The 14,335-nt window shown below is 36.8% G+C and overlaps 1 protein-coding gene across 1 annotated transcript in view; it reads left to right on the top strand.

Moving 5' to 3' along the window:
• Positions 1–14,328, top strand: part of LOC146138725 (dynein axonemal heavy chain 5-like) — an 82,847-nt gene extending 68,519 nt beyond the window's left edge. The window contains exons 72-86 of the mRNA XM_083394043.1: positions 906–1,076; positions 1,839–2,026; positions 2,413–2,603; positions 3,161–3,282; positions 3,726–3,875; positions 5,120–5,365; positions 6,365–6,584; positions 7,754–7,993; positions 8,679–8,848; positions 9,665–9,880; positions 10,416–10,496; positions 10,822–10,953; positions 11,756–11,908; positions 12,761–12,995; positions 13,768–14,328. Of these exons, the coding sequence (XP_083250169.1) occupies positions 906–1,076; positions 1,839–2,026; positions 2,413–2,603; positions 3,161–3,282; positions 3,726–3,875; positions 5,120–5,365; positions 6,365–6,584; positions 7,754–7,993; positions 8,679–8,848; positions 9,665–9,880; positions 10,416–10,496; positions 10,822–10,953; positions 11,756–11,908; positions 12,761–12,995; positions 13,768–13,922 (2,670 nt within the window). The 3' untranslated portion in view covers positions 13,923–14,328. The remainder of the gene's footprint in view (positions 1–905; positions 1,077–1,838; positions 2,027–2,412; positions 2,604–3,160; positions 3,283–3,725; positions 3,876–5,119; positions 5,366–6,364; positions 6,585–7,753; positions 7,994–8,678; positions 8,849–9,664; positions 9,881–10,415; positions 10,497–10,821; positions 10,954–11,755; positions 11,909–12,760; positions 12,996–13,767) is intronic.
• Positions 14,329–14,335: the final 7 nt, after the last annotated feature.

Raw genomic sequence — 14,335 nt, 5'->3', positions numbered from 1 at the left:
GATTTGTCTGATCCTGAGTGTCACGTGACCATTGTAACAAAAACACTTGGGTAGTGACACGCAATTATTCTTGCATAAATTATAGAGCATTATGGTTGGAAGTTGTAGTGAGGCCCAGTAGACAAACTTGTTGGAAATAAATAAAGAGATTTTCGAAACGTTTAAAATGACACCTACTTCTGTATGGGCTTTGAAATTCTTACTACGTTTAGGAAAACTAGATTTGTCTCTCCTGGGTGTCACATAACGTAACAAAACACTTGGTAGAACACAAAGAAAAATCAGTATCGTCTGATGTAGGGTTAGATTATCCGGATAACGGATAACCGTTAACCGATTGACCGCAGTTTTTTTTTCTATCTGATATCCGGATATAATTCTGCCGGTTAACCGGCTAAAATAGTATCGTTGCTAATGCGCTTTACACTTTTTAGTAAGTCTGAACGTTCTTTGTTACGTAGAGGCCGACTCCCGCCTGACCGCAATTAAACCTTTGTTCGCACTTCTATTGTCTTATACTTTCAACTACGGTACTCGTAAAATGCACGAGTGAAATTTACTATCACGTCACAAAGAAAGCATAATGAATGATTCTTTTAATAGAAGACCGCATTCTCATGGCAAGGTAAAGTCTGGTAGTGTCAGTTGAAAAGCTTTTTGCGTGATTTTTCTTGTATTCGCTCGTACTGCGCGTGTACGTGGATCTACAATAAAACTGTGTAATGATTTCACAATCAATTTTTCATGCAAACCTCGTGAAATCGATTGTCTCACTTAGCAGTTATTATCCGGTTAACCGGTTAGATAAATTCCAAATATACGGATATATCCGTTATCCGGATAGTAAAAATTATTGATATCCGAACTAGCCCTAGTCTGATGTGTATCTATCTGCATTTGATCAGGAATTGGAGAAGGAACGCAACGACCTGCTGAGCGGAGTGACTTCCAACAAGAGGAAGATGAAGGAACTGGAGGACAACCTCCTCTTCCGACTCACATCCACCAAGGGAAGCCTCGTGGAGGACGAAAGTCTTCTCGGGGTCCTCCGCATCACAAAACAAACCGCAGAGGAGGTAATGGCGTCAGAGATAAACTTTTTTAACCTAAAACTGGAGACTTTTTTGTTATTCTTAATTTAAGTAAAGGTGTGAGGTTTTTACAACTCTACATTTTTCACATCGAACAACATAAAGTCCTATCATTTTTTTTTTCTAAATTTTTTTTATCAAAAAGAGCTTTTTCTGGTCGAGCTACATATTTTTAAAAACGACGTGATCCATAAATAACGCGAGAGAAAAACACTGACTTTTTACAGTTCCGATGTATACCTTTTAGGAGTGTATGAAACCTGTATACTTACATAACGACCTGCTCTTAAATGGTGTGGCGGTTTTTAGTTTTTTTTTATTTATTGGAAATCTTTTGCGAAACTTTCTGGAACCAACTTAAAAAAATATTAAAATTTTGAAGAAAAAAATGTTGTAATGCGTAACACAATAACAAAGCAAAACATTACTCAAATTTCGCCGTTTGTGTGTTTGCTACAATGTATAAACGTATGATGATTTTTTTTTTTGCCTTCTTAATATACAACGGCAGTAATTTGCAGAGATTGGCTTCAGCTAAATGCGTTTTTGGACAACAGTGCTTTAAAGCAAACCTTATTTTTAATTTGTTGAGTGTAATAGAACATTAAAATCAAAGTGTTGCAAGTATACATAATAGAAAATTAAATGTGGTCTACTCACCACGGAAGGCTTACCCGGCACTATCCGATACTTCCACTTCAATTTTGTTTATCGTATTCCCTCTGTTTAACTCTTTTAACTTATTAGGTGACGCAAAAACTGCAAACAGCCGCCGAGACTGAGATCCAGATAAACGCGGCCCGTGAGGAATACAGACCAGTGGCAACCAGGGGCTCCATCCTGTACTTCCTCATCGTCGAGATGTCGATGGTGAACGTGATGTACCAGACCTCACTCAAGCAGTTCCTAGGTCTATTCGATCTCTCTCTAGCCAAGTAAGGATTATTTGTTTACGTTTGTTTAAAGTCCAAGTCTAGTCATTTTCGAAAAAAAACTTAAGTCCAAGTCACAATGTTGGTAAAATAACTTTAGTCCAAATCAAGTATGTTTGAATAAATAACAAGTCAAGTCCCAGCCAAGTAAAATTAGACCAAGTCAAGTCCCCAAAAAGATGAATCTTTAAACTATTAAAACTCGTGATTGTGAGCAACAACTGTCATTTTGCTCAAACGAATATGTGCACCTAGTTCAAGTCATTGAGTGCACTTAAGTCAAGTCATTGACTTGAGATTTGGATTGATGGCGATTCCACCAGTATCGGACGAGTTTTTGAAATAATGGACATCCCCAGCGACAATAAACCCTTTTTGTCACAACCTAGAGCTGGCAAAAGTCCAGTGACCAGCAAGCGGATTCACAACATCATAGAACTGATGACGTACGAGGTGTACAAGTACGCAGCACGTGGTTACTATGAGTCGCACAAGACCCTCTTTACATTGCTCATCGCACTTAAGATCCAGCTCACCGCCAAGGATATTAAGCATCGGGAGTTCTTAACTTTCGTGAAAGGTAAGCAAATGAACTGTAACATTTTATATCGATTAGAAATGCCTGATGCTTCGTTATTTGTTCTTATCTATACACTAAAGCCGCCCGATCTGTTTTATCGCTTTGGCAAGAAAAATATTTCGCTGGAGCATAAAGGTTGTAGGTTGTAGTATGACGTAGTAAGAATATCAAAGCCCATACAGAAGTAGGTAGCGTTTTAAACGTTTAGAATAACTCTTTTATTTCTGTTAGGGTTTTGATAAGTTCAAATCGCCTTTATATGTTTTTCATTTTTAGAGGCCTTTGTTAACCAACTTGACTTATTGTGCAAGGGTTGCTGCATTAGGTCGGATTTCACCACTAATATTGCAAACTTATTTTGCTCAATTCGTAAAAAGTAAGCACACAAAATATAGGTTTACACTCGTATCTGCCAAAAAAATTGTCTATTGAATTGAGTTATTCGCACATGTATATTTACCACGCTCATCAGCATTTAAAATTGCCCTTACACACCTGCAACATAACAACACAAAGAGTATGACAGTGCACTGATACGTATAAAATACATTCGTTAGGTGGAGCATCTTTGGACCTGAAGGCTTGTCCACCCAAGCCTTGCAAGTGGATTCTTGACATGACCTGGCTTAACCTCGTCGAACTCTCAAAGCTGCAACATTTCAGCGACATACTTAGACAGGTATGGTGAGCTTCAAGAATATCTAACTATGTTTCAAATCTTAAAACAAAACTTTCTTCTGCCAAATCTTTGAAGCTTTATTTTAAATCAACTAAGCTTCTATAAAGGTTAGATAAATAATTTATTAAATTAGATAATTAATTAACTCCACTCAAGGATACTACACCCCAGGTTGAGCTACGAACTTAAGCTATATAAGTAAGGGTGTTATAATTTTGACTTAATCGCGGGTTGCTTAACCTGCAATCGAACCCTATACCTCTGGATTGCTGAAATGAAATTTGACACACTACACAAACGCGCATCTTACTCGGCCAATATTTGTTTTTAATCCTTCTTAAAAGCGAACACAATCCTTGCTTGTCGTTCAAATAATAATACAAGCCAACAGAAGTTCCATTACATTGTTGCGTCACAATCGCTAAATTTCCTCGCTCGTTTAGATCCAGAACAACGAGAAACAATGGAAACAATGGTTCGACAAAGAAGCGCCAGAAGACGCCAATATTCCAGACGGTTACGAGGTTTCGCTTAAGGTGTTTCACCGACTGCTGCTCATCAGATGCTGGTGCCCGGATAGAACTATGGTCCAGGTGAGATTGCTGAATATGCTTTTAATTAGCGTTTAATATGTATGGTTGGTGTTCACTGGTCACCTTTTGGAAATTGACAGCTAGTTTTGGAAATTGACAACTTACAATGGTTTATGTTGGTTACAAATGCGTAAGTTAATTGACTCACTTTTGGCGGTGTTTGTGTTTGTTAGCTATATTCTCTATTAAATGTATTCTAACTGTGCAGAATAAAAGACCCAATCATAAATCGTTGTAAAAACTTATCGGTTTAAGTCTATTTACTACAAACAACTTAGTTCCATGATTCTTTAACTAAGTAGTGATTAACTGCTGTCCATTATAGAACCAGTGGCTCATTTAAAACTTAATTGACTGAAATTTCCGTGTTTAATAAGCAACGCTTTATCTTTCAACAGTGCTACCAAGCTTACAGTTTTGTATCTAAACCCCAAACGATTTCCTTCTATATTTTTTATTCCGTTCAATAGTAAGTTTATCTGTGTCTATTTGTTTGGCTTACTGCTAAAATTGCATTCAAATTTTATTTCAAGATGTTCGTCTATTTATTTCAAGATTTTATTTCAGTTATACTGTATTTACTTGTTCTGCTCCAAAATGTTATTCTATCATTTCAGGCTATCATTTCAGTTAAAAATGAATATGCTGATGCTGCCAGGCATTGTTTCAGTTGTAAAATTGTTCTTCCGTAATATATTTTTATTAAAGTGCCAACGTCTTAATTACCTATTCGGGCAATCTTCTTCAGGGCAATATAATTGCAACTATAGGCGAAATATACTAGACAAACAATAAAATCATTTCAGTTATACTTGTGTATAGATTTACTTCTGTCTATATGTTCAGTGGCCTAATAATGATTACTTATTCAACAGTAGCTTCAAAATTTATTCAAAAATAAGTTACAATTTGCCTTACACTTGCTGTATCACTATAGACAAGTAATCTCGATTTCAACAATTTTCTTTACTCACCAGTCGCGGAAGTACAACCTTATAGAATAATAAAACAACGATGTTAAATAAAACAAGTATAAAAAATAATAATATTAATAATAAACATATTAGAACTGTAAGCAACTGCAACTGAGATACAACTTACAAGCTATAGTACAAATGCTAGAGCTGAACCAAGATTAAAATCACGTGATCCCAACACATGAATCAAACATCACGAGGTATAGGAAAACATAGAAAACTTAAACAATTTCGATAACCTAACATTTATGATATTCTCCTAACCAGTCGCGCAAGTACATCGTGGAGACCCTGGGTCCACAGTTTGCCGAGGGGGTGATCCTAGACCTTGAGGCCATGTGGAGGGAAAGTGGACCCCGGACCCCGATGATCTGTTTCCTCTCGATGGGGTCCGACCCCACCATTCAGATCGAGGCGCTGGCCAAGAAGATGAAGTTTGAATGCAAGGACGTCAGCATGGGTCAAGGTCAAGAGGTGCACGCCAGACGACTTATCCAGCACTCGATGCTAAACGTGAGTAGCAGTTTGTTTTAGTTGCTTGTTCTTGGAAGCGATTTGTTTTTCATTTTATTTTTTGGTCTGTGTTTCAGAGGTGTTTTTTTGTGTTTGGGCGTTTTTGTTGTTTATTTTTTTTTACGTTTTTGTTGTTTATTTTTTTATTTTTTTATTTTACGTTGTACTTTTAAACGTCTTATCTTCCGTTTTTAATTATTGCATTGCTTTTCTTTTGTTAGTCGTTTGATTTATTTTGATATTGGTCTTCTCAATGTCCATTTAGTGAACTTAGCAATTTCAATTTATTTTTTTAAGACCAGATCCGGCCGCGGGGCAAAACTGATCTGGCCCGCAGCATATTTCCTGAAGATGAAATATACAGTTGATATTTGTCGAACGCAATTCTGCCCGCGATCGTAAATCTTAAAACTTAATCGGCCCTTTTGGTGTCCCCTATGTTAGCAGATCCGTTGGGAATTATTTTTCTTTTTTAAATTGACATTTAATTTTGCCTTCCGTGCTTAGCGGTTCATGGGTTGAACCCGTACTTTTAAGCCTTCAAAAAAACATGCGGGCGGGGTAAAGTATTAACACCCCTACATGGTTTACCCCAGTTGATGGTATGAACATCTTAATTTAACCCTTGCACCCATACTTTTAACGCTTTTTGTTCCGATATTTTGCCGTTAGCTTAAAATCTACCTTCTTTTAACTGCTATTTAAGGTTAAAAAGCCTAACGAACGTAAAAAAAGTTCACGTTTTCAGCCGCCGTTTTAGGTTTAGGGCCTAACAAACGTATAAACAAACGTTTATACCAATTCTACCTTCTTTTAATCTCCATTTAAGGTTGAAGAGTCTAACAAACGTAAAAAATCTTCACATCAAGTCTACTTTCTTTCAATCGTCATTTAAGGTTAAAAAAGCCTAACAAACGTACAGAAACGTTTACATCAAGTCACGCTATTTTCAATCGCCACCCAATGTTATAAAAAGCCTAACAAATGTGAAATCGACAGGGAGGCTGGGCGCTGCTTCAGAACTGCCACCTGGCCTTGGACTTCCTCGACGAGCTCTTGGTAACAGTGACAGAAACGGAAGAGGTTCACCCCAGCTTTCGACTGTGGGTAACCACCGAAGTTCACCCCAAGTTCCCCATCACCCTGCTGCAGAGCTCCATCAAGTTCACCAACGACCCGCCCCAGGGACTCAAGGCTGGCCTCAAGAGATCCTACACGAGTAAGAGATTTTTTTTGTTTCTAGAAATAAGAGTCCTAAAAAAATGTGTAAATTGCGGGCTCATATCACAAATGTTGTAATGAGGTAAGTCAATCACTATACTTAAGTGCACTTAAGTCACTGTTTTCAAATAACTCGACGTAGTCTTTTGACCAATATGACTTGAATTGACTTAAGTCTTTCCGACAAATGACTTGGCTCGGACTGAAGTCATGTTGTCAAAAACTTGGCTTTAAATTAAGTGTTTTCATTAAACAATTTTCAATAAAATCAAATTGTTTATCTTCATTTTTGCACGTATTTGCTAGCTGTATTCATGCGATAGTTTTAGTCGCGTTATTTCTTATAATCGGACGAGTTTACCAATCTGAAATGTTAAAGTTTTAATTTTCTATGTAACGTTAAAGTTTCAATTTATTATGACTTGAAGTTGACTTGCTCTTAAAATGACTTGACTTGGGCATCTGATGATTTATACTGGGACTTGTTATTTTAGCAAATTACTTGACTTAGGTCATTTTAATATGACTTGTTTAAAATAATTCATATCACTTTTGGTGTTTGCAACGAAGCTATTTCAATTTATGCTTTAGACGTTTCAGAACTGTCGTTGTTTTTGGTTATTGAGTTAAACATTCATAGACAAGCTGGTGCTTTGGTAAAACAATGTACAAAACGAGAAAATTACCGCGATAACTGATACAAACAACGGTGGAAGATCGTTTTACCCATTAAATTGCTAATTACTAAACAACTAAACATTTAAGCGCAGCTAGAATAAGCAATTTCATGTAACTATTATTTATTGATGGCTAAAGGCTTCGGCTTATTCCTGGTCTTTCCTCGAACTGTACTTTTATTTTGACATTTTACATTGACACCTTTCATCATTAGTTACCTTCTGCACTCACACCTTTATCTCATCGCTTAGACTTGTGGGGAAAGATCGTGTAAATAAAAGCAGTGCAAGGCTGGCAAAACCATTTAAAATTTCACCTAAACGTTTGAGCCCCCTTTGCGTCGTAGGCCAAATACCGTTTTACTCCTTTATTATTTTGTATGTATCATGTATTTAATACAAGTATACGACGCCTCGTGTAAGGTTCAGTTAAGTAAAGGATCCAGTATTTTCGGACACAAACCTCAAAATGATGTATTTTCCCGCTCAGCCATCACCCAAGACCAACTTGACATCTCGAACATGCCGCAATGGCGCCCCCTGCTGTACGGCGTCGCGTTCCTCCACACAACGGTGCAAGAGAGGCGCAAGTTCGGTCCGATCGGCTGGAACATCCCGTACGAGTTCAACCAGGCAGACTTTAACGCCACTGTACAGTTCGTACAGAATCACTTGGACGACATGGACATCAAGAAGGGAGTGTCGTGGAACACAATAAGATACATGATAGGTGGGAGATTTTATTTGCTATTTAACTACTTCAATTACAATTACCAGAGGCAATTTGTATTTTTAAAGTCATAACGATAACCTCAAATTTGCCTTTACTGTTGAATAGTTAAAAGTTTGTCGAAATAGTTAAAATCTTGTACTGTCGTACCTCCTCGAACACTGCTCCATGGACCCCATATGTGGAGAATGAATTTTGACAAACACTGATGTTTACTACCTTATTAGTAAGGACAATAGGACATATTCGGTTTACAACGTTTTTAAATACTGCCATTTGTTTCTGTATGGAATCTAGTGTTGCACATTATTTAGTAACCGTTACTGCTAAGTTTTTCTGTAACTATGTTACCGATAAACGTAATGGAAATACTAAACATCAGTCAACAACCAAAAAATGTTGCCATTGGTCGCATAAAGTGAACGTCGAACTTATTTATTTTTAAAGCTTGGTCAAAATATACTTACTCAAATGATTCTCACCTTTTGTAAATGACGCTTTAAATTACTTCTCAGTCACATTATCTGAAGATGATACAAGCTCGTATCAAAACGTCAATCAAGGTGATGTCGATCTACTCTACATTTTTGTCCTTGCAATTCTTTACCAAACTTAAAGGATCCCCTCATTTAAATAAAAAAACGATACTTTACCAAAAAAAAAACATACTGATCTTTTTTTAAAGGCGAGATACAATATGGCGGCCGAGTTACGGACGATTACGACAAGAGGTTGCTCAACACCTTCGCAAAAGTTTGGTTTAGCGAGACAATGTTCCAGTCTTCGTTCAAGTTCTACAGAGGATACGTGATCCCGCATTGCAAGACCGTCGGACAGTACCTCGATCATATCCAGGTATGAAACCTCACTAACTTACACAGACGGCGGTCTTCAGTATGCCGTATGTCAAAAAATAAACATGGAAATTAAACAGTGGGCAAAACATCGTTGATCTTCATGTAAACTATGTAACTTCGCAGTGTTGTAAACAAGTTTTTTTGAAATGACTTCAGTCCAAGTCAAGTAATTTGTAAAATACCCTAAGTCCAAGCCAAGTCCTTGTTATAAAAACGTAGCGCTAACTACTAAAATTGGTAAACTAACTCAATTACGGGCGATAACTCAACTAAAAATAACAAAAACGCAACATAAAGCAATCAAATTGTTTCCTGCAGAAAACTTAAGGTTTTTAACGCAATTTAAAAAAAATTTTTAACCCAAGTCATTTGTCGAAAAGACATAAGTCAAATCCAAGAATTATTGGCAATATCCATATACAGCGATATAAAACCGATGTCACGCATGATATTTTTGTCAGTATAGCAATTAATTTGTAACCTATACTTTGAAAAAAGCCTCGCCCTAAAAAAATGTTTGTTGCTATTAATTTACCGGAACTTGTAGCTCTTTGTATTTAAACAATTTCTAAGAATAAAATAAAACTGCGTTTTCACCAAATGCATAAGGAACCATCGGGTCAAATGTAGTAAAAAATAAACTAATTTATTTTTGTTTTTAAAATATCCTGTAGAAATCACTACAGAGGTTTCTAGACTAATCTAATTTAACGCAAAAACAAGAATCTTGTTTTAATGGGTAAAGTCTAGATTTCTTTCGATAGAACACGGTCGATCTTGCACTAAACCTTCGCATTTCTTCTCAAAATTCAAGGAGCTGCCGATCTCTGACACCCCCGAGGTTTTCGGACTCCACCCGAACGCCGACATCACTTACCAGACGAACAGCGCCAAGCAGATACTGGACACAGTGCTCAGTATTCAGCCCAAGGACAGCAGTTCTGGTACAGGGGAAACAAGGGAAGACGTGGCCTACAAATTGGCCGAGGATATGCTTGAGAAGCTTCCAGACAACTACATCCCATACGAGGTGAGTTTTTGAACCCGGGTTCCCGTTGATTGAACTGTGTAACGCATTTTTTGTTCCCGGATTTCAAGTGTCATTTTCGGATTGGTTTTAGGTCTAACAACTATGGAAAATCCGTGTAATTTTTTTTGGAAATTTTGCTTTTGTGAATATGAGAACGATAAGTTTTAATTTAAATTTAGCGCGAAAATGTGCAATCTAACTTACGAAAATTGATGACTATATGAAGACAAATGTTTACGTGTACGTTTCCACTAGTCTAAATTACTTTATTTTTTCCTTGTAATAAAACCCTCTGAAAAACAGTCAAGTGTTGATTGTGCTTTATTTTTAATTATTTATTTTGCTGTAAAATATTTGTCACATTTACCTGTTAATAATGGCAGCAAAGTAAGCTAAGAAGAAAAATGGCTTTGTTTACTTTAATTTTTTCAACCAATTAAGTGATATAGCTTAGAAAACTTTTATATGTTGTTGGGTGTCGGACAAATATTGTCACTAAATGTACAACATAGTTATATTTTAATTGCTCCCTTAGGTAAAAGAGCGTTTGAAAACGATGGGAGCCCTTCAGCCGATGAACATCTTTCTGCGACAAGAAATCGACAGGATGCAAAAGGTATTTCTTTTGAGATTTCGTTGTAACGTTAAATTAACTCCTATATATTTTTTAAGCACAGTAAAAACCAACATAAGTGTAGGAATAAAATTACCACTCGATTTTTGCCTTTTTTTCATGCCTTGTGGATTTATTTCTGTACCCTCATTAAATGTGGTCGACGAGTATTTTTCTCGTTTTGGTGCTAGTTGGGCAACACCAACGTAAACTGGTTGGGCCAGGTTATTTTCCATATAAGAAAATACGTTAAACTTGTATCAAATCCTCATTTAAACAAGATAAGCGATTTGGTTGTAAGCAATTTAAACATTGGCACTTCGTTTAGGTGATTTCCCTTGTTCGATCCACCTTGAACGACTTGAAGCTTGCAATCGAAGGAACGATCATCATGAGTGAGAACCTAAGGGACGCACTTGATTGTATGTACGACGCAAGGATTCCTGCTAAGTGGCTTAAGGTGGGTGGTTGTACTAATTGTCACGCGGCTGTGTCCTAATTCATAGGCCAATCTTGTTTCCAATAAAAATATGAAACCCATTATATTCGGCAAAACAAACGTTTCGACAATACCTTATGGCATCATCAGTGATAAAAACGATACCACGTACACAAAAGAACAAAGGACAAAAATAACAAGAAGAGAAAGCGATGTATAGGTCAGTAAGTAGCGCTAGGTGTTAAAAAATACAATGGTGTCCAGGTGGTATCGATGTTTAGCTCTGGTTTGTTATGGACTCATCAGACACTCCATATTAATTCGTTTGGCGTTTGGTAAAGCAGTGTTTCAAATGGGTCGCCGTTTGATTTGTTTGGGACGCCTGCTGTATTAGTTTTATGTTGTTAAATTTATTGAGAATAGTTCTGACTAAGATTTCTCCAAAAAAATTGAGAAAATTGCAGATGCTCAACGAAAATGTGGCTTATTTAAAATAAATTACAAGTTATATATGCTTCTGTCTTATTTGTGTTTTATTCACTTAAAACTTACAAAAAGTGACGAGAATTAGGTCGCCAAGGCTTAAATATTTGGGTCCCCGCCAAAAGTGTTGAGAAACAAATTTTTACAAGTTACCTACACGTTTTCAACCCGGTGGACTTTTTGCATAAAATTTTGAGAGCAACAGTAAAGTCTTGCAAATGTTTTATTATCTAAAACTTTAAGCAAGACGTGTTTAGTAAAATTCTACGAATGCCTAATCGGTCAAGTATCTAATTTAACATTGGATAGAAATCTTAAAAATTTATATTTTTTCCGCTAGGTGTCGTGGCCGTCCAGTACTCTCGGCTTTTGGTTCACGGAGCTACTGGACCGGAACAATCAGTTCCGCACGTGGTGCTTTGGAGGTCAGCCAAAGTCGTTCTGGATGACTGGCTTCTTCAATCCACAAGGATTCCTGACAGCAATGAAACAGGTGAAATGATTGTGCTGTTAAAGTTTGAAAAATTTTGAATGAGCCGTAGTGGAATATAGTATTGCCTTTTTTTGCATTATTAGTCGCCCGATTTAAGTAAACAATTGTTTTTTGTAGTAACAATATCAAAGCCCATACAGAAGTAGGTATCATTGTGAACGTTTCGTAGAGGTTATAAATAAATAAAGATTTATTCGAAACGTTCGAAATGATACCTACATCGTGTGGGCTTTGATATTCTTACTACGTCTTACTACAACCACCATCTATAGACTATATGCTCCTAAATTATTTTTGAATGTAAAACTTTGTATTGGATCGATTTCGATTTAAATGCTCCACTTGTTTTTTATGAAATGTTAAGCTGTTATGTAAGGAGTTAAAGTCAATTGTGCTGCACTTATATATCGAGGTTTTTATCTGACAATTTATAAACCGGTTGTAATAAGACGGAATTCAGCTATCAACAAAATATTTAACTACTTCCATATCTCCAAAACCTCTGCCAAAAAAAAAAAAAGTTTTTTTTGATCATTATAAACTTTCTATGTGCAGTTACAAAAACAAGTTGAGTGCGTTACCAATACATACCGGTAAAAATAAACTATGTTGTTCATTAGTAAATGTAATATTGTATAAATACTTGACCATGGACGAGGCAAACTAATCAATTAACGGCGCCTTCTATTGTATTGCACTTATATATGGAGGTTGTAACAAGAAACGGAATTCAGCTCTCTCGATGAAATTAACTACTTTAAAACCCATCTCCCGAAAAACCTTTTTTGGCGTTGAAAACATTACACTTTCTCAAAACTGCGAAAATCAACCCCCTATTGTGACGTCACACAGGAGGTGACGCGCGCGCACAAGGGCTGGGCGCTGGACAGCGTGGCGCTGCACAACGAAGTGACTAAGTTCACGAACAGTGAAGACGTACAGTTTGCGCCCCAGGAAGGGGTATACGTGTACGGTCTGTACATTGAAGGCGCTGCTTGGGACAGGAGAGGCCAGAAACTGGTCGAATCCAAGTCCAAGGTGCTCTTTGAGCTCATGCCCATCATCCACATCGACGCCGTGCAGAAATGTAAGGCCAATAAGCTTATTCAGGGTTGCCTGCATAGTGTTTATATCTTCAAAAATGTCTTTGAGTTGATTTACGTATTAAAAAGTGGTTGAACAACCTTATGTTTCTCATCGAACTCATGCCCATCATCCACATCGACGCCGTTCAGAAATGTAAGGCCAATAAGCTTATTCAGGGTTGCCTGCAAAGTGTTTATATCTTCAAAAATGTCTTCGAATTGATTTACGTATTGAAAAGTGTTTGAAAAACCTTACGTTTTTCTTCGAGCTAATGCCGATCATCCACATCGACGCCGTGCAGATATGTGGGGCCAATAAGCTTATTCAGGGTTGCCTACAAAGTTTTTGAATCTATATTGAAAAAGTCTTTGCAAAACGCTATGTTTTTCAAAATCCCTTAAATAGTCTTTGATTTTTTATATTTATTGCTTGAGCAACTTGTGTGTCTTTGAAAGTGAGAGCCGGTTTTCCATATTTTCGTTCAAATAGAATAAATGTGAGTTCTTTAGTAGGGTCCTTATAGTTTTAAACACAGCTGTGGAAAAACGCGATTTCCGTAATAATTCAACTGAATAAAGACCGGCAAAACATAATTAAAAATATAAATACATACTTGGGTACACTGTGCACAGATCAGTAATGTAGCTTGATAATAAATAAGCCAAAAAGGTCGTGTCTTAATCAAGATGATGTCAATCTACTCGACCTTTTTGACTTTGCAATTCGTTATCAAGATAAATAAATACGTTATAATGAAACAACGATTTTTGCAGCTAACAAGCAAGACAACAAGTGCTACGGCTGCCCCATCTACAAGAAGCCCTCGCGTACAGACAGAAACTACATCGCTGAAGTGGACCTCAAGACAGCAGTTAACCCCGACAACTGGGTTCTGAGAGGAGTGGCCTTGCTATGTGACGTCAAATAAAGGCGACTGTGACGTCACGAAGCGATTGTATTGTCATATTACGATATGTAGAAATAGTAGTGCTCGCTTGAAGCTTTGTGACATCGTATTTTGTTATATATTTTATATGCTGGCATCTTTAATTAGTGAAATATTGTAGATTTTTATTAGATCAGATTCTATTTTAGTTATCGAAAAGAAATGTAGCTGTTATATTTTATGCCTGCTTTTTTAAATCGCTGTATTGCTGTATGTTTTGCAAAGGAATCCATTTTAGCAGCTTTTTTTATTTTTGTTGTAACTTTGTGATAATTGCACGGCACGTAATTTTAGTTACTCGCTTTTTTAGCGCTTTGAAACACCAGTTTGCACATCTAAGTAGCAATCACTGTACATTGTTGATTCAACCGTCTTGAAAACGTCAGTTTCCGTCA

This window comes from Ascidiella aspersa, chromosome 7, assembly GCF_963924565.1.
Source record: "Ascidiella aspersa chromosome 7, kaAscAspe10.2, whole genome shotgun sequence".
Lineage (NCBI taxonomy): Eukaryota > Metazoa > Chordata > Ascidiacea > Phlebobranchia > Ascidiidae > Ascidiella > Ascidiella aspersa.
This window is presented reverse-complemented; position numbering and strand designations above follow the sequence as displayed.